Source organism: Neofelis nebulosa, chromosome 2 (genome assembly GCF_028018385.1).
Source record: "Neofelis nebulosa isolate mNeoNeb1 chromosome 2, mNeoNeb1.pri, whole genome shotgun sequence".
NCBI classification, from domain to species: domain Eukaryota; kingdom Metazoa; phylum Chordata; class Mammalia; order Carnivora; family Felidae; genus Neofelis; species Neofelis nebulosa.
Genome location: NC_080783.1, coordinates 61,324,651 through 61,344,690, shown reverse-complemented (window position 1 = coordinate 61,344,690; position 20,040 = coordinate 61,324,651). Strand labels below are relative to the sequence as shown.

General features: G+C 41.4%; 2 protein-coding genes and 1 pseudogene across 3 annotated transcripts in view; 2 read left to right on the top strand and 1 right to left on the bottom strand.

Annotated features, from left to right (window-relative positions):
• SLC25A12 (solute carrier family 25 member 12) overlaps positions 1-9,255 on the bottom strand; it is a 212,334-nt gene extending 203,079 nt beyond the window's left edge. The window contains exon 1 of the mRNA XM_058714039.1: positions 9,103-9,255. Within this exon, the coding sequence (XP_058570022.1) occupies positions 9,103-9,120 (18 nt within the window). The 5' untranslated portion in view covers positions 9,121-9,255. The remainder of the gene's footprint in view (positions 1-9,102) is intronic.
• The window catches only part of METAP1D (methionyl aminopeptidase type 1D, mitochondrial), an 86,987-nt gene continuing 76,166 nt past the window's right edge, over positions 9,220-20,040 (top strand). The window contains exon 1 of one of the 2 annotated variants that reach the window (XM_058714070.1): positions 9,220-9,441. In XM_058714070.1, the coding sequence (XP_058570053.1) occupies positions 9,402-9,441 (40 nt within the window). In that variant the 5' untranslated portion in view covers positions 9,220-9,401. The remainder of the gene's footprint in view (positions 9,442-20,040) is intronic. The other variant, XM_058714077.1, reaches the window with a different exon arrangement.
• Positions 10,656-10,748, top strand: LOC131505822 (U6 spliceosomal RNA; annotated as a pseudogene).

The following is a 20,040-nucleotide window of genomic DNA, read 5'->3' as shown; positions in this document are numbered from 1 at the left end:
TCAAAACTCTGAGCATAAAAGAAAGATCCTAAATACTTTCAGAGGGCAAAACACAGGTCACCTGGGGGAGGAGGGGGCCTTTAAATAGCCTTTAGACTTCTCATCAAGCATGCTTCATGCAAAAAGACAATGGAATAATGTCTTCAAAGTTTAGAGTCCTATACCCAAATGTGAGGGTAAAATAAAGGTGGTTTTGGAAATCTATGAAACTAGAAGACTTACTTCACACACTTTCTGATGAAGTTATATAGGTCTATTTTAGCAGCATGAAGGTGAAATCAAAGAGCATGTTAGGTGTGGAGTATAAGAAAGAGTAAAACTAGGGCTGCCTGGGTGGCTCAGTCAGTTAAGTGTCTGACTCTTGATCTTGGCTCAGGTCATCATGTCATGGTTGTGAGATTGAGCCCCACTTTGGGCTCCGTGCTGAGCATGGAGCCTGCTTAAGATTCTCTCCCTCTCTCTCTCCCCCTCCCCCTCTCTCTCCCTCTGCTCTCTCATGCATGAGTGCAAGTGCATATGCTCTCTCAAAAAAAAAAAAAAAAAGTAAAACTAATCTGATTTCAATAAAAAGAAGTCCAAGGATGGTAACCGAATAACATATCAAGGAAAGCAACTGTCCATTTTATAATAGGAAATTATGAACTCAAGGAAAAAAATATATAAGAAAGTCAGAGTCCAAACATAATAAACTGTAGTTGGCATGACTCTGAGCAGCAACTAGAAACAAATTTGTTGAGTCCAGTCAGACTGGGAAAGTTTAGGACAGACTATCCCTTTTCATTGTAACCCTTGTTATAACAGCATGTTTTTAAAAACTATGTGTTACTTCGGGGCGCCTGGGTGGCTCAGTCAGTTAAGCGTCCGACTTCGGCTCAGGTCATGATCTCGTGGTCCATGAGTTCGAGCCCCACGTCGGGCTCTGTGCTGACAGCTCGGAGCCTGAAGCCTGTTTCAGATTCTGTGTCTCCCTCTCTCTGACCCTCCCCCGTTCATGCTCTGTCTCTCTCTGTCTCAAAAAACTAAATAAACGTTAAAAAAAATAAAAAAAAAACAACTATGTTACTTTGATACAAAAATTTATTTAAATAATACAACTATATTGTTCATCAACTGAAGCTCCATATAGTTATCAAATAAAACTATAATATGCATAGATTTTATTTTATTTTATTAAATAAAAAAATTTTTTTAATGTTTATTTATTTTTGAGACAGAGAGAGACAGAGCATGAAGGGGGAGGGGCAGAGAGAGAGGGAGACACAGAATCTGAAGCAGGCTCCGAGCTGTCAGCACAGAGCCTGACGCGGGGCTTGAACTCACGGACCATGAGATCATGACCTGAGCCGAAGTTGGATGCTTAACCGACTGAGCCACCCAGGCGCCCCTAAAATGTATAGATTTTAAAAGTAAGTTTACTTGAAGCAGACAAGTGTCACCTTTAAACAGTGGAATTGTGCTCAGCCTGACTTCCACAAAGCAGAACTCGCCAAAAGAAAAAATAATGAAGAGCTTTCTTTAATAAAAAACAAACAAAGAAGCAAAAAGCCCCTAAAAACCACAATACTCAATCCTTTTCTTTGGAAACTGATTCTCAAAGGGATCATACTTTAGCATGTTCTTTATTTGGCCACCAAAAGCAAACTGCCCCTATCTTTGACACCCTGGCTCTGTGAATCAACAAGCAGACGCTACGTATAAAACCAAAGCTTTGAAATTTTTCGTGTCATAATTTTTGGGGCTTTCCATGAACTCTGTGGAGAAATATAATGCAATAAAAGTGTAATGCTATCTCTTGTGAATATCTGAAGAGTGTAAGATGATACAAGAAGTACCTTATAAATAGCTTGTAAAAATTTTTTTTAAAGAGCTCCAGTGTTATAATGTACACGGGATGGAAAAGGATTGCACCTTCTCTCCTGTGATCTTCCTGGGCCTCACTGTAGAGTTGGAAGGGGAAGAGTTAGAGTTGGATTAGGCGGTCTTTGAAGCTCTTTCCAGTTCTTCAACTGTATTCTCTTTGAACTTAATAAAAGACCAGTTGGAAAATGTGCTTTGGTTAGACTCCCAGTTCACCTGGACAGTTCTTCAGATATTTTATTAATAATTCTGGCAGGTGAATCTGTGCGGAAGTCTTGGGCTGCACAGCGTGTTTGCCTAGCTCTCTGAATCCCCCTTTGTGAAGGCTGTGGGGCCACCACAGTGAGGTTTGTTTGCTGTGTGTTCCTAGAGCAGCTGCTGCTTTTCTTCCTTTATCCTTTATCGAGCAAAAGAAAATGCGGCGATGTTTGTGTGTGCTTCAGAGGAGGAGAATGCTCTCCACACAGGTTATTCTCTGGGCTAAAGTGGACAGGGTGAGTGCAGAGCAGCTAGTTCAATGGGAAGAGAGGTCGAGGCAGCATCTGCCCTCCTGTTTGTTTCGACAGTTTTGGTCTTGAATGTAGAATTGGTTGAGTGAGAGGCAAGCAGAAGTTAAGAAATGCAATACTGCTTGGTTTGTCAGCCAGTTTGGGGAGTGGAGGCGGAGAGTGGGAGGGGAGAAAGGGACATACAGCTAGTTTTCTTTTTCTATGATTAAATCCCTTGTAATTTCATAATCTCCACCTCAGAGATTCTTACTGCGGTGTATTTTGCGTAACTGTTAACGGACCAAGGAGTACTGTTCCCTGCTTTTGGTAGGAAATATCAAAATTCCAAATATTTTCAACCTTGTGATATTAATGGTCAGACCTGGTTTCACACAATGCTACAGGACCATATATTTTTGCTCAAACACACTAAACATGAAACAGCAAACAGAACCATAAATCCAGCAAAAGAAGATGCAAAGATGGAAAGATACAGGAAGGGAACCAGGAGTGTACCATCACTTCGGGAGGGAAAGGAAAAAACCACTAAGTAATCTTACAGAAAATGGAAACAATGAAAGGGAAACAAGTGCAGGGTGAGTGCAAAAGGAAGAGAGAAAGCACAGTAAAGCCACAGGTAATAGTGTGCATTCCTGGGCTTCTACATATGGATTGCCGAGCCTGCTGTCTTTTACTCTATATAGATGTGTGACTGGTCGTGGTAAAAATAGGTTCCTTCCCTTAGAAAGCCCAGTCAATGGTACATGCTTAGAAAAAAAAAAAAAATGGATGAATATACATCAACTTAACACTGACTACCTGGAGAGAGCTTTTCTGGGGGACTTCTACTTTCTATATTATATATCTGGGTACTTTTAAATGTTTTTAAAGAGCACATGTTACATACTTGTGTAAACAGAAAAAAACAAAACATACTTTTTAATTTTTTTTAAGTTTATTTATTTTGAGAGAGAGAGAGAGAGACCCACACAAGCAAGAGCGGGGGAGATGAAGAGAGAGAGAGAGGGAGTGTGTGTGTGTGCGTGTGCATGAACACGTGCAGGGGAGGGGCAGAGGGAGAGAGGGAGAGAGAGAATCTCAAGCAGGCTCTGTGCTGGCAGAGCAGAGCCCCTACTTGGGGCTTGATCGCATGAACCATGAGATCATGACTTGAGCTGACAATCAAGAGTCAGCTGTTTAACTGAGTGAGCCACCCAGGCACCCCCAAAATAGACTTTTTAAAAAAAGTTTCAACAAGTATAGGGCTGCTGGGTGGCTCAGTTGGTTGAGTGTCTGACTCTTGATTTTGGCTCAGGTGTTGATCCCAGAACCTGGGGTCAAGCTCTGTGTCAGGCTCCATGCTGAGTATGGGGCCTACCTAAGATTCTCTCTCTGTCTGTCCCTCTCCCTCACTATTGTGCTCTTTCTCTCTCTAAAAAAAAAAGGGGGGGGCACCTGGGTGGCTCAGTCGGTTGAGCGTCCGACTTCAGCTCAGGTCATGATCTCACAGTCTGTGAGTTTGAGCCCCACGTCGGGCTCTGTGCTGACAGCTCAGAGCCTGGAGCCTGTTTCACATTCTGTGTCTCCCTCTCTCTGCCCCTTCCCCGCTCATGTTCAGTCTCTCTCTGTCTCTCAAAAATGAATAAACGTTAAAAAAGAAATAAAAAAAAAACTCTTAAATTCCAACAAGATCTAGAACATTTTCCTTTCACTTTTATAAACATGGATTAGAGGTGATAAAGGAAGAGTTATATCCCTTTCTCTCACCTTCATCTTTGTAGGAAGTGAAGGATATTAAACAGATTCCAATATTTACATAATTAGATAGTTTTCTCAGTTCTTGACAGCCAGCGTTACAGAATCTGTGACCGCTCACCCTTGTCGTCATCCCTATGGGGCTTATAGTCTCAAGGGTATTTGGTCTTCCTTTATGGACCATCTTGTGAGCATGTTAGTCTCAGGTTTCCAATTCTTTTTTTTTTTTTTTCAAGAGTTTATTTTCAGTTAATCTCTACACCCAATGTGGGGCTGAAGCTCACAACTCCAAGATCAAGAATTGCATGTTCCACCAACTGACCCAGCCAGGCATCACTCCAATTAGTTTCTTAAGAACAAAAATAGTATCGTATCTCTTTGGAGCCTAGAGTAGGCATTTAAGTGTTCTTCATTGGCTGTTTGATTGCTAAATTCTCTTGCCAACCTTTTGCCTTTCTTCCTTACTCTGACTGGAACTCTTCGTTCTCCAGAAGTGTCTAAGCAGCTGCTGCTTTTTCAAAGATTACTAATATAGATGGTAGTTGCTAATGGTACACATCTTTATTTAGATTTCATAGGGGCAAATGCACACTTCTGTTTTAACCCAACTTCCCTCAGAGCCAATTCCAAGAGATGAGATCAGGGAAGCCTTTTTTCTTAAACCTGCACAGTTCCAAAGGCAAATCTAACCAAAACAAGTATTATCAGAAAACTTGGATGCGTCAGTGTGTGAGGTCTCAGACCACCCTCATCCTCTTCCCTATAGTCTTCCTATGCCCTCCTTCCCTTGGCTCTTGCCACCATTTCATGCTCCGGCAATGAACAGGCTATTAGGCTGAAGCATCATTTCTGCTTACAATCTCCCATATTATCTTTCAAGCCAAGAGGTTGAACCAAGTTAAAATTAATACTGGCCAGACTGGGCCTGAAAGCAACAACTCCCTAACTCCCTTGGGACAATGTTTTGGTCTTACCCTACAGCTAAGTTAGCCCTGTCTGATCCCATTTTACTCTGCTTACCTTGACAGACTGTTCAGGAAGGTGCAGCAAGCTATTTGCTGAGTCCACTTGGATCAGGCCTATAAGTGGGTATAAATTCCTGAAATTTTCTGAATTTCAGTGTAGGAGGGGCTCAGGTAGGACAATGTTGTTAGAAGGGGGTGGGACTTCAAGTTTCACTTACATAGGATTTATATGACTGAGAAAATGTCATTGGACAAATCAAAAATGAGAGGGACAGAAGAGTCACGTACAAGTAAAGCCCCACTCCCTTGCCCCCTGGCTCCTTCTTAGCACTGCTATAGATCAAAACAGGGCACAAGCGGCAAGGAGAAATCCCTTGATTTTTCACAACTGCCTTAGATATAGCATTAGTTTTCCTCAAAAAAACATGGAGCATCTACACATTTTCTCTGAGGATACCTCTAGAATACTCAGTAACATATCCATTGTTGTCTCAAATGATTGCCATAGGAAATGACATTCTACCAGGAAGTTGGTTAAGAGAATGTCTTAGAAACGTTCTGCCTGCACATGTAATCATTTGAAGCTGGACCCTAACTTTACGGGGGTCCAATGAACTGCTGAGACAGGTCCCTGTTGTATGGGCAGACATGTTTATGCAGGACTCCTAGTTCCTGGAAAGAATGTTCATTTGACTTAAAAAATGTAAATAAACAGAAGTATTTCCTCATACTAACATCAGCTAAATCAGAGGGCAAGATTGGAATTATTCTTCTCAAGCCATGGAGTAAAATGCTAAGTAAGAAATGATCCTGAAATCAAAAGACAAGTGTTTCTAATTCAGATGGCAAAATTGAGAAGCAAGGTCAGGAAGGGCAAATGAAGGCATCTCAGGCTCAATGACAGACCTGCCGAAGCTGTGCAGGTCACAGGGCACCAGGTTCCCTCAGCAGGCCATAGAATCTGCTTTGTGCCCAGTAGGAAATACTGCATTATTTCAGTTAGTTTTACAATATGTTCCTATATTCTTCTATAGATATGTAAACATCTTAGTCTTTACTTTATAGTCTATGTTTTTAAGTAACTTGCATTATAGGTAATCCTAACAAGCATTTAAAAAATCTAAACTTGCAAAACAAGTTGCAGGAAGATGTTTTACAAAGCAGAATTTATTTTATTTCATTTTATTTTCATTTGGGGGGCACCAGTGAGTGAGGGGCAGAAAGAAAGACAGAGAGAGAGAAGCAAAGCTTACCCCAAGCGGGGCTTCTGCTTGCCCGAAGCGAGAATCAAACTTACAAACCATGAGATCATGACCTAAGCCAAAGGTGATGCTTAATGGACTGAGCCACCCAGGTGCCCAAGCAAAATTTATTTTTAAAGAGATTTAATCCATGTTGCGTAATCTCCTAGAACATTTTTAAAATGTGAATTTGAATTACAAATTCAAAACATACATTACAGAAGCCAATATAATTTAAATTTTTATCACAAACTATATACAACTTTTGAAAAAGGGATATAGTATGTCTATAATAAAATATCATTAAGTAAAAGAAGGAAAAACTGACTTCAAAAATAGGAATATGACAATTTATTTCTGAATTATTTCTTTTATAAAAGAAGATAAAAAGATTTTTTTTAAATTTTTTACGTTTATTTATTTTTGAGACAGAGAGAGACAGAGTATGGGGGAGGGTCAGAGAGAGAGGGAGACACAGAATCTGAAACAGGCTCCAGGCTCTGAGCTGTCAGCACAGAGCCTGATGCGGGGCTTGAACTCACAGACTGCGAGATCATGACCTGAGCCAAAGTCAGACACTTAACCGACTGAGCCACCCAGGCGCCCCGAAGATAAAAAGATTTTAAAAGATGCTAATAAGACGTGGACTTAGGAAACAGTAAAAACCAAGATAAAAGACCTATAAAACAGTAATTAATCACAATTAATAAAATATTTTAATGTTGAAGAATGAATTTTTGGACACAGAAACTGAAGGTATTAAGAACTTATCCTTTATTATTATTTTTTTCATGTTTATTGTTTTTGAGAGAGAGACAGAAAATGAGCGGGGGAGGGGCACAGAGAGAGGGAGACACAGAATCAGAAGGCTCTAGGCTCTGAGCTGTCAGCACAGAGTCCGACCCGGGCCACAAACCCACATACCACAAGATCACGACCTGAGCTAAAGTCAGACACTCAACTGACTGAGCCACCCAGGTGTCCCAGAAGTTATCCTTTATTTCTTGAGCCCTGGTTTTGAGAAACTAAGTACTCAACTTTTTATTCAAGAATCCCAAGTACAAATATGAATATTAGTGGGAGTTCAAATCAGTAAATGCCACAGTGTAATTAACTTTCATTTCACAGGTGGGAAGATGGACAGAACTGGAATAGAGAAGTGAGTCAGTAGTGGTTACTCATCTAAATGAAAGCATTCTAATGCCCTGAATGCCCAGGATCACAGAATGTTGGAATTGCAAGGGATTTTGGATGTCAGTGGTCTAGCCTTTTATCTTGTTGGTCAGTACGCATTTATGTCATAAATTGATGATTTCGGAGGACATATACTGGCAACTTTTAATCCTTCTAATGTCAGTGCAATATGGTAAGGGAGAAGCCAAATCCACTGGCAGGAGGTCAGTGGATGAGCTGTATAACCTGTGCAAATTCATATCTGCCTCATTTCTAGTGCATCCTAGATACATACCTTCTATGCTGAACTTATTGAGTATATCCTCACTGGATTTCACTATGGTGGTGTCACCTGAGTCCTTTCCTTTTCCCTTTCCATCTAGTTGCAGGGGAACAGAACAGATTTACCATATTCAAAAACCCTCTCCCTGGAACTGATCTGACTTTGAAAAAGGTGGAGCTTGAAGTAACCTGTGGGAGTACTTTTCATTCTCATCCTTGTACATCTTAACTTACCTCAGTGGAAAACATTATTTCTCTTTATCTTTTAAGGTGACCCAAAAGCATCAGAAACTGGGTCTCCAAGAAGTATAGCATGTGTCCTCCAATGAACTGCCCAAATCCATTCTCTTTGAAAGTAAAAATATCAAAACTATGTAGTCATTAAAAAGAATCAGTTTGAACTAAGTGTTTGAGATTTGATGTTTGCAATGAGTGCAAAAAGCAAGTCCTAACAGTAGGTATGTGAGTCCATTTAAAATATTTTACACATATTTGCCTGCAAAAGGCATGGAATGATGCACTCAGTGGTTGGCTGGAGAGGGGGACTGTGGTGTGCAGAGAGGGTTAGGAAGTGGACTTGGGCTTTTTCCTTTATATATTTCTGAACTGTCTGGATGGTTCACCAGGTGTGTACTTAAATACTTAAAAAATTAATTAGGAATCATCACACACATTCACCAATCTTTGCTGCATTAAAAGTCCGGGAAACTGTTAAAGTCTTGGTTTAACTGGTTCCATAAAGAGTTCAATTGCTTCAGGTTCTTTGCTGGGCACCAGGCTACCAAGATCAATAATGCCTGGTCCACGACAGGATGGAAATCTGCCCCAAAATGCAGATAAGAGGAAAAGAGAATTTGGTCAAAAAAATGGGCACCGTCACAGTAGGGATACATCAGCACCCTCACTTGTCTCACAATTGGCCTTCTGTAGGCTTCGTCTTTTGGCAGAGCCACGGGCAGACGTCATCCTCTCATTCTTAAAAGTCAAATTTAGGATTAAGACTCCAGTTAATACCGCTGAGCGGGAAGCGTCCTTGGGGAAAGAGAAGTCCCCCGAACATACCCACTGGGGTATCCAGAATTGATTTTGCAGCTGCACACAGATTCCTGTCTTGTCTGAAGTCTCTGCTGAGTAACGGACACTCTGGGACAGCAAAGGGGCAGCTGGTGACTTTGAACCGAATTTTACCTTTCAACTCAATCCAGGGAAATTGCCAACAGAGTGGCCGACGATGCAAAGTGCTATGTTGAACGCTAGACTGTGTTGTATTTTTTTTCCTCCCAACTTCACGTTTCCATGCACCAAAATGTTGATGCTACAAATATTGGATGCCACTCTTACCTGACAGGCTTCTTCCATCCCACCTGGGCGCGGAGGCTCTGAGCGAGAGCGCGAACCGTGGCTGGAGCCCGCCTCTCGCGGCCGGAGCGGGTTCGGCGGGCCGCGGGTTCCCCTGCCGGCCCCAGTGCGGGGGCCGCTTTGCTGCCGGCGCTCCCGCAGTCAGCCCCCCGCGCGCACGCGCGCTCCCCCTAGGGCGGCCCGGGCGCCTCCAGTCTTCGGCTGGGCTGCGACTGGACAGCTCCGGCGGGCGGGGCGGGGCGGCTAAGGAGTTGCTCCGCGACCACGTGACCGGCACTAACATGGCGGCGCCCAGCGGCGTCCACCTGCTCGTCCGCAGAGGTAAGCACCTGGAGGACAGACCCGCGGGAGGTTGCACTGTAGCTCACTCGCTAAGCCTTCGGGTTCAAAGGGTTACACACCCGCGCTCAGACATCTCGGCGCACATGAATGTACTTTCAGTTCTACCGATACGCGCAGGCACACAGGCTGACACATTGACACACCGCAGGAACAGATAGACATATTTGTTCACTCGTCGCTTGCCTGGACTCCGTCACTGCCTGGCATCTATTCGCCGTGACTCCTTGAGATTTATGAGACATTGTCTGAAGTTTTCTTTCCCCACCTCAGTTGTCTGATTCGCGATAAACCTATGGGAACTCTAAATGTGCCTGGATACCCAGTTGCCAGAGAGAAAACAGTTGGTGTTTGTTGTATCTGTTGGCATGCTGCAACACGTCTTTTGGGACACTTGAAAATTGTGATTATTCTCGTACAGTGACTTAAAGTTAAGAAGAGGAGAAATTATCTCTGGGTACCTGTTAGTAGGTGTTATCCTTGCGTGCGTGGTGAGATTTTAGTAAATGTGCAAAAACTTTTGCAGGTAAATTAGGGAAATCCTTGTTGGATTTGAACTAGTTTCTGAATCTTGGTTAGAAAGAACTAGGAAGTTGTTTCAAGGATTGGGAAAGAGGGGAGCCGACATATTTGGAGGGACTGCATAAGTGTCAGGTCCTGTGAAGTGAACGTTATTTTCACAGTAAATAGCTACCGTATATTAAGTGCTTTTTAAGTACATGATACTGTGTCGGCACCTTACACATGCTAGATACTTTTATTTTTTTCTTCAATGTTTATTTTTAAGAGAGAAGCAGGGGGAGGAGCAGAGAGGGAGACAGAGGATCCGAAGCGGGCTCCTCCCACGAAGGGGAGCTCTTGACCTGAGCTGAAGTCCCACGCTTAACCGACTGAGCCACCAGGGCGCCACTGCTAGATACCTTTTAAAACCTAATGAACTAGTGAGCTAGTGCTCGCTTTGGTAGCACATATACTAAAAGTGGAGGGGCGCCTGGGTGGCTCGGTCGGTTAAGCGTCCGACTTCGCTCAGGTCATGATCTCACGGTGGTCCGTGCGTTCGAGCCCCGTGTCGGGCTCTGTGCTGACTGCTCAGAGCCTGGAGCCTGTTTCAGATTCTGTGTCTCCCTCTCTCTCTGCCCCTCCCCTGTTCACGCTCTGTCTCTTTCTGTGTCAAAAATAAATAAACGTTAAAAAAATTAAAAAAAAAATAAAAGTGGAATGATACAGGAAGATTAGCATAGCCACTGCACAAGGATGATATGCAAATTCTTAAAATGTTCCATATTTTTTGGAATTAAAATAAAAAAATTAATATTTATTTATTTATTGAGAGAAACAGAGTGTGAGCAGGGGAGGAGCAGAGAGGGAGGGAGACACAGAATCCGAAGCCTCCAGGCTCTGAGCTGTCGGCGTAGAGCCCCACACGGGGCTCCCAACTCACAAACCTGAGATCATGACCAGAGCTGAAGTCGGAGGCTTAACTGACTGAGCCACCCAGGTGCCCCTAACATAATTTTGTTTTAAATAAATAAAGGAAAACTGTACTGTGGAAAAAAAATAATAAACCCAGTGGGTTAGGCATTACTCCCTGTTTGCAGATGAGAAAAGTAAGGCAGTGACTAAAGTCACACAGATTGTGAGGGGCAAAATGGTGTTTGAACATGACCGATTTTTTTTTTTAAGTTCATTCCTCTGCACTGCATGGCATCGTCTCTCCATACAAATCAATATACAACACTCAGATGAGACAGGAAAAGTATGATGAGTGTGTGAAAAGTAAGAGGAAGATGTTTTTAGAGAGGAAGGAGCTTGGCAGATAGACCTCAGTATTTCAGCGTTAGTGGAGATGAGCAAGGAGCCACAGGAAGATTTGAAGTGAGAGGTGTAAGCAGAAGGTGATGTAAGCAGTATTTTGGACTAGTTGGATGGAAGAGTGCAAATCAATGTAAGAGTGCAGCCTTGTGAAAAGGGGCCCAATTTACATCTCTTAAGGTCTGGGCTCCAGGCCAAGCTCTGTTTACTAATCAAGTTATTTTTCTGTTTCCTCTTTTGACAAGAAATAATGGTGTTTAGACTTTTTTGTTTGCTGCAGGTAATGGTGAAGAGGATCTGGGGAGATAGTCAAGGTGGAGGAGAAACCAAAACACACACACACATATATATTATATATATACACACATATGTGTGTGTGTATGTATGTAATCCATGCAGATTACAGAAATAACATATTAATCTCTTTTTTTGTCACTTATGATTTTGACAGATGGTGGTTCAATCTTGGAAAAGGCTGCTATAGGGAAACCGGGTCAGGTTATTGGTTCCTATAACCCATCCCATTCTATCCCATAGTGCTGTAACAACTGTAAGAGGGATCTTCTGATTAGAACAGGGAGAGAAAATGTATCATCAGGAAGAGATTTAGTGACTGGGAAAGGTCTCCTTTATGGACTATCCATAATTAGTTTAAAATTACAGGCAGGTTGTCACAAGACAACCTGGTACAAACCACCTGCTCCCCACCCCCCAGGGTGGAAAACGAAGGGTAAATTCATGAAGGCTCCTCTCCTCTCTCATCCTCCTTTTCACACACTTAAATTGATGGAAATCAATTCACTACAAGTCTTTCTGTGTCAGGGTTTATCATTAGCATCTCTCCCTCCTGGAAAATAGAAAGAAGACATTTTTTAACCTCTTAAGAAGGACATGAGGTTTTTCTGATGACTCTCCAGCTCACTGTAAACCTCCTCTCAGTATTCCCACTCCTAACTAGATTGTTAATTCTTGTTCAGCAGGAACTATTGTCATATCTGTCTATTTTAACAAACAAGTAACTGGGTCAAAGTTATACTCATTAAACTTGCTGAATTGAGAGGCTATTAAGACTTGTTCTCTCTCATGATGGGTTAAGGGATGGGTAGAAACTATGAGTAGTGACATTGGAAAGGAGAAAGGACAGATCAGTCTCTTGGAACCAAGAGATAAGGTAACAAGAGTCTTTGAGGGATGAAAGTATTCCCTAGTATTGGCAATGGCAGGAAGTCCCAGATCACAGTATATAATCCCTACTCTCAGGCCCCAGGAACTCTTCCTTGCTTAGTCTTTCACTCCCAGTCCCCACTTACTAGAATTCTTGTTTGAGTTCCTGAAGGTACTCCACAAGATCCTTTGTGTGGGAAGGAATGGGGAAGGCAAGTAAGTGGGGGCATACTTTCTCCTTTACACTTTGATTACTTTTATGAGCCAGTCTCTCCTGGCTTGTCTTCTATCAGTCTGATTTTCCCAGACTTTCACTAGTCTCTATCTATTGTTAAGTTTCTAAATATTATTGTTCCCCAGGGTTCTGTCCTAACCCCTTATCCCTGTTTCCTCTCTCTGTTGTCACCAAACAAATTTATCTACCTCAATGACTGTCAAATCTAGATGATTTTTTTTAAACATTAAAAAAAAATTTTTTTTAATGTTTATTTATTTTTGAGAGAGAGAGAGAGAGACAGAGTGTGAGCAGAGGAGGGGCAGATAGAGAGAGAGAGACACAGAATCCGAAGCAGGTTCCAGTCTCTGAGCTGTTAGCACACAGCCCAACGCAGGGCTTGAACTCATGAACCGCGAGATCATGACCTAAGCCGAAGTCGGACACTTAACCAACTGAGCCACTCAGGCACCCCAAATCTAGATGATTTTTTTAAAAATGAACAGAGTATCTGCTGGAACTGGACACCAGGCCTCAATGCCAGCTCTCTGTTGGGCATCTTTTCCTAGATGTCTCATAGGCCTCTTAACCTCAACATGTCCAATATGGAAATGATTATTTGTCTCCACATCTCCTTCCTGTGCCTATAGCCTCTATCTCCATTAATGGTATTACCATCCAGTCAGTATGTAAGTGAAAGCATTTGAGTTCTCTTAGTTCCCACCGTTTCTTTTCATTTCTCTGTCCAGTGAGTTAGTAAATCCCATTTGATTGATTGATTGATTGACTGATTGAACACTAGCAGGGAAGGGTCAGAGAGAGAATCTCAAGCAGGCTCCATGCCATGAGTTCAGAGCCTGACATGGGACTCAAACTCACGAACTGTGAAATCATGACCTGAGCCGAGATCGAGTCAGACCCTTAACTGACTGAGCCATCCAGGTGCCTCTTTACTTATTTATTTTTAATTCAAGTATAATTAACATACAATGTTATGTTAGTTTCAGGTGTACAGTATAATGATTCTACAATTCTGTGCATTACTTAGTGCTCATCACTATAAGTGTACTCTTTTTTTTTTTTTAATTTTTTTTTTTTATATTTATTTTTGAGACAGAGAGAGACAGAGCATGAACGGGGGAGGGGCAGAGAGAGAGGGAGACACAGAATCGGAAGCAGGCTCCAGGCTCCGAGCCATCAGCCCAGAGCCTGACGCGGGGCTCGAACTCACGGACTGCGAGATCGTGACCTGGCTGAAGTCGGACGCTTAACCGACTGCGCCACCCAGGCGCCCCACTATAAGTGTACTCTTAATCTCAGTAAGTCCCATTTCTAGGATCCCTCCAGTTTTCTGTATGGTCTCAGTACAAGTCTTTACCATTCTTTGGCTAGGCAGGGCCTTTATAATTGATCTCTACCTCAGTCCATCCTCTTCCCCACAGCCACAGTTATTGCTCTAAAATTCTGATCTGATTATGATGCTTCCCTGCTGAAAAACTTCTGGGAACTCTTCATTGCTGAGATAAAGTCTGAATCCCTTAGCGTGGAAAGCCAGCTCTATCACAGTCTGGCCTCACTGTATCTTTTCAGCCTCATTTCCTGTCAGTTCCCTATCCTCATATCTCTGCTAAGGTTTACCACTGTGTGCCTTTTTAATTGTGCTCCTGAAGTGTCCTTTTTCACCTCACGAACCCATTCATCCTTCAAGGCCACACCTAAGTGCCATCTCTCCTTTGAGCTTTGTTGTCTTCTACCCAGCTAGACCAACCCACTCTGCTTATATAGCACTTGGGGCATAGCTTTACCATAACACTTGTCACCTAGCATCAAAGTATGCCCTCATCTCGAAAAAACATTAGTTTACACCTCTATCTCCCTGCTAGAATGGGAGCTTCTTATAGGCCTATCTTACCTTCTTCATCTATCTCCCCAAAGTTTGGAGCACAGTGTCTGCACATAGTAGGTACTCTCTTTCCTAACTGAATGAAAACCCTTCAGAATGCAACCTCCTATAGAAATATTTGTGCACAGGAGTTGTCTGGTAGGCCTGAAGAATAATTATCTCAAAATGTCAGTTTTCTTCACTTAACAGGCCTAGGTGGTGATTTATTTTCTTCCTTCTTCCTTCTTTTCTTTTTCCTACCTTCCTTCCTTCCTTCCTTCCTTCCTCGCATTCTTTTTTATATTTCATCTGTCTCCAAGAATAATTTAAGGCAGTTTTACTTCTGCGTGTCTTTTTTGGCAACTCTGAGAATTTCCATTCCAGGTAATTTGAATTGTGAATCACACTTATGATTAGGAAAAAAAAAGAAGCTGAAATGGGGGAAGGGAAGAAATCTAAAAGACAAATGCTTGAAGCTTAAGCAGTATAGCCATGGGAGAGGTGAAGGATGGTGATGGAGGTAAACCGTTGCAGCTAAGCACTATCCTGCTGTCCTTCCACAAGCAACGTGGAAGTTGCTGCAGCTGTGAGAGGAGAGCGGGCAGACTGTTGGCGAGTCTGGCATAGACTCTAAGTAAGGCATAGCTGAAGGGTGTGTGAAATAGTTTGGCCTTTCCAGAGGGCTGTGTGGCGATGGCTGTCAAATGTAAGATATACACGCCTTTTACCTAACAATTCTGCTTTTAAGAATTTATCCTAAGAGAACAATAGGTTGAGTATGAAAAGGTGTCTGAACAAGATTGTGTGTTGGTAATATTGAACAGGATCTGAAATGTCCATTGGTAGGAGAAGGGCTACATAAATTGTGGTTTATCCATGCATGCTGCTGCATTTAATGGCTGTATAGCAGCCGTTAAAAAAGATGATGTCAATGTACTATAGACATAAAATAGTCATTGACACATTTTTTTAAATGTTTTATTTATTTTTTGAGAGCGAGAGCGTGAGCAGGGGAGGGGCAGAGAGTTGGGGGAACAGGATCTGAAGCAGGCTCTGCACTGATAGGCTGACAACAGCAACCCAGATATGGGGCTCGAACTCACAAACCACGAGATCACAACCTGAGCCAAAGTTGGACGCTCAACCGACAGAGCCACACAGGTGCCCCATCATTGACACATGTTGAGGAAAAGAAGGCAGGGTATAGAACAGTGTATCCCACTTATGTAAAAGCATGTATCGTTGCTTTCTTACGTGTAGATATGCACAAAGTGATATCTAGAATAACGTTCACCCAAATGTTCATAATTGTTATTTCTAGATGGTGAGATTAGACTGATTTTCATGTTTGAATTTTATATGTTGAGCATTTTTATTATCCAAATACTGTATATCCAAATAGAATATTTATATCATTATTCATTACTATAATTTAAGATGTAATGCTACTAATATTTTATTATTGTTTTGTTTTAGCTTAACAAATGTGAAAAATATTTACAAGTGCCTCTGTTCATTTGTGACTCAAAGGCCATCCACTGAGAATTCTCTTACCATAGTGGTTTTTCACAAATTTAACCTCCAGGAAGGGGAGGGGCTGTTGTACATCATAAATTAAGTATTTTTTTAAAGATTTTTTTAGTAAAATTTTTTAATGTTTATTTATTTTTGAGAGAGAGAGAGAGAGAGACAGAGACAGAGACAGAGAGGAAGAGAGACAGAGCATGAGCAGGGGAGGAGCAGAGAGAGAGGGAGACACAGAATCCGAAGCAGGCTCCAGGCTCCGAGCTGTCAGCACAAAGCCCGACGTGGGGATCAAACTCACGAACTGCAAGATCATGACCTTAGCTGAAGTCGAATGCTTAACCGACTGAGCCACCCAGGAGCCCCAAAGATTTTTTTTTTTTTAGGTTTATTTATTTATTTTGAGAAAGAGAGCAAGTGCAAGTGGGGGAGGGGCAGCGAAAGAAGGAGAGAGAATCCCAGACAGGCTCCGCACTGTCAGTGCATAGCCTGATGCAGGGCCCAAACTCATGAACCATGAGATCACAACCTAAGTAGAAATCAGATGCTTAATGGACTGAGCCACCCAGGCACTCCATGTATTAAGTATAGTACTTTAAACTTCTGTCAACTGACTTGAGATTCTTACTATCTTGTATATCTTCTGTAGGAAAATGTATCTTCAATTTTGCCAAACCAAGTCAGAATTAAGTTTTGGGATGCAGTCTGTGCAATTTGGAAAATGCTAATGTAATAAGGAGTTTCCTGTGACTTAAACTCTATTCAGGTTGATAACCAGAGAATGAAATGGATTTTTGCTATATGATATTTTTTAATAAATACCTTTCAACCCTATTATAATATGGCTTGTGATATACTCATAGATTAAGGCCTACTTAATAATCAAATCATGGCCCTAAATTCTCTAAAGTCAGACATATCCCTAAAGCCATATAGACCTGTCTGTTTATCCTCTGCTTGAAACAGCTTTCTATGACACAGATAGTTCCTGACTCCCAATGAAATTTTAAAATCTCATGCACGGTGTAGGACACGTAGACCCTCAATCAAGAATACTTGATTAAAAAAAAGAAAAGTGATGTTGACCTGTATTTGTTGACATGGAATGATGTCCCCAACATCTGTTGTCTGGAAAAAGCAAGTTATAGAACAGTGTAATATAATCCCATTTTGTAAAATAAAACACCAATATCTTCATGTGTGTCTAAGTTTATAACATACAGAGAGAGAAAACGGCTAAATGTTCTAAATATTCAGTTTTTATAAAATGCCCACTTTCCCCAAGAGTTGGAAATCTTTGAAAATGCAGAGTGGATGCCACATACCTTAGGGAATTTGGCAAACAAGGGAGGGGAATAATATGTATGCAGAGCGTCACTTGAACATCTTATTTTATAGGTAAAACAGCTTTTTCTTGTGGAGAGTCTCTTTTTTAGCTCTTGAATATGGAGAACTTCAAACATACACAAAAGTAGAGAAAGCTGTAAAATAAACTCCCACCTATTCATCACCTAGTTATAATAATCACCACTTATGGCCACTCTTGTTTTATCTTTACCCCTAGCCACTCTCTCCCCAAAACTGGATTTTTTTGAAACACATCCCAGATATATAATTTCATCCATAGATTTTTCATCATGTATCTCTAAAAGACAGGGAGCCCTTTTTATTTTCTTCATATATTGTACTTACCAGTTCTAGAATTTTTGATTGGTTCTTTTCTTATAGTTTCCACTTCTCTGTTGAGATTTCCCAGCGGTTCACTCATTATGCCCATCTTTTCTAGTCAGTATTTGAAAATACATTTTTACTAGCCATTTTAAAGTCCTTATCTGTTAATTTTGTCACCTAGGTGATCTCAGGGTCTGTTTCCGTTTTACTGACAGCTTGGTTTTTTGTACTCTCAGCTATTTCTTTTTATTTACAGTTTGTGTTCAATGCAGATCAATAATCTAACACGAGAAGTTACTATGAATCAAAGCATAAATACACAAACACAATATACAGTCTGAAAGATGTAGAGCATTGAGATAGGAAACAAAAGGGGAACATAGTAGCTTGAGATCTGTTGGATAGAATTGTAGCTTCCTGAAGAGGAGAAGAAATTACTTTGGTTATCAAGAGTACTGTGGCCAGATTAGATATTGGAACATCGAAGCATCAGTGTGGGACCATGCACACAAAAGACCTTAGGGAAGGTCTACTTTTAAAAAGTTTTCTGTGCTTTGAGGCAGTTGTGAAAAGATTGTCTTGCCAGAGTCAAGCCCACTTTAGGTTTAGGATCGGGTTCTAACTTTCTAAATATACTGACTGAGAACAGAAAGTGTTCCAAATATGGGTATTCTGATTGAGTTTTTAAAAAATTTACAGAAAGAGTATAGAAGTCTGTCTGAATTTAAAGAGGCTTACAGTTTTCACTTCCCAAATAACTAGAGTTACAGTTTTGGCTCCTGCGTATATTTGCCTTTTTTATTTCAAGGTTTGGCAATTGTACCTTCAAAACAGGTAAGTTTTTACATTGTAAAAAGTATTCAGCATATGTAGAAATAAAAAGCATTTTGAAATTAGTTGAGGTCAATGTACTGATTCTTTGGAATCAGTTTAGCTGTATAAGTCTGATGCTCTTGTTGAATAGGAATGGGTGACAAGCATAAGCAAAATTTATGCATTATGCTTTGATTTGGGGTAGATTCCAATCCGTTACTGGCCTGGCACATGTTAATTTCTATACAAAAAGTCAAATGCAATGTCAAACCCAAAGCCTCAGAGAGAAGAGTTCAGTTCTCAAAGAGAACAGTGATAGCTTAACAGTGGAAAACTTTATCCAGAGTACATAAGCATTAAGTTAGTACTGCTGAAACAATGCATTGAGGATTTTCAGTAACACCCAGAAGTTTCTTCTAATGTACAAATAAACAGGATCTTGGAGAGCTTTTTGTATTGCCTGTTTTATAGCCTTAAAAGATTTAATGAACCAAATGAAAAATGAATCTCTGGGGCACCTGGGTGGCTCAGTTGGTTAAGCATCTGACTTCGGCTCAGGTCATGATCTCACAGTTGGTGAGTTCGAGCCCTGTGTCGGGCTCTGTGCTGACAGCTGAAATCCTGGAGCCTGCTTTGGATTCTGTGTCTCCCTCTCTCTCTACCCCTCCCCCACCTGTGCTGTGTCTCCGGAGACTCCCTCCCTCTCTCTCTCTCTCTCTTAAAATAAATAAACATTAAAAAAATTTTTTTAAAAAGAAAGAAAAATGAACCTCTGTTCCACATTCCACCCTTTATCTCTAGGTAAGATAAAATTGATTCTCATTTTCAAAGTAGAGTTTTTCGTGTCCAGATGTTTTAAGCCACATGGAAGTACTCATCTCTTTCTTAACTAATCTTGGATGTTGTCCCTTCATCTTGTATGTGAAACCCCACTGGACATAATATTGATAGTCATCATCTATTCAAACCCTTTACATGCTCTTCACACCAATAAAATTTGGGATCCTCAACACTTTCTGTGTCAATAAAATAAGGTGTGGAATTAGCAGATTCAATGAAGATCTGTTTTTTCCTCATCACACTGGATGTCCAGATGCCATTTGAATTGGGTTTAGAAGATGGGGTAGTATGGGTGCTTCTTGACTTGAGTCTCTAAACAGAATAGACGTAGAAAGGAGAATGAGATTATAAGGAGACTAGCTTTTGACTGCAGAGCACCACCACGGTTGCCTTGATGGTGACATTAGCTGGATTAGGAGCAACTGGATGTTCTGGGAGGAATTACTTGAAAGTGATACAACAATTATTTGATTCGAATAAATCTGTCTGGGTAGGAGCAGTGCTAGAGCATTCACTCCAGTCTGAGCTTGGCCACCATCACTTTGCCCTTGTCCACTGCATTGTCATTGGTCGTGGCACATCTCACTGGATGCTGGGTGAGTGGAGAACGGCTGGCTCGGGGCGGGCACAGGTGAAGTCTACTTTTTCTTCCTTGATGGTG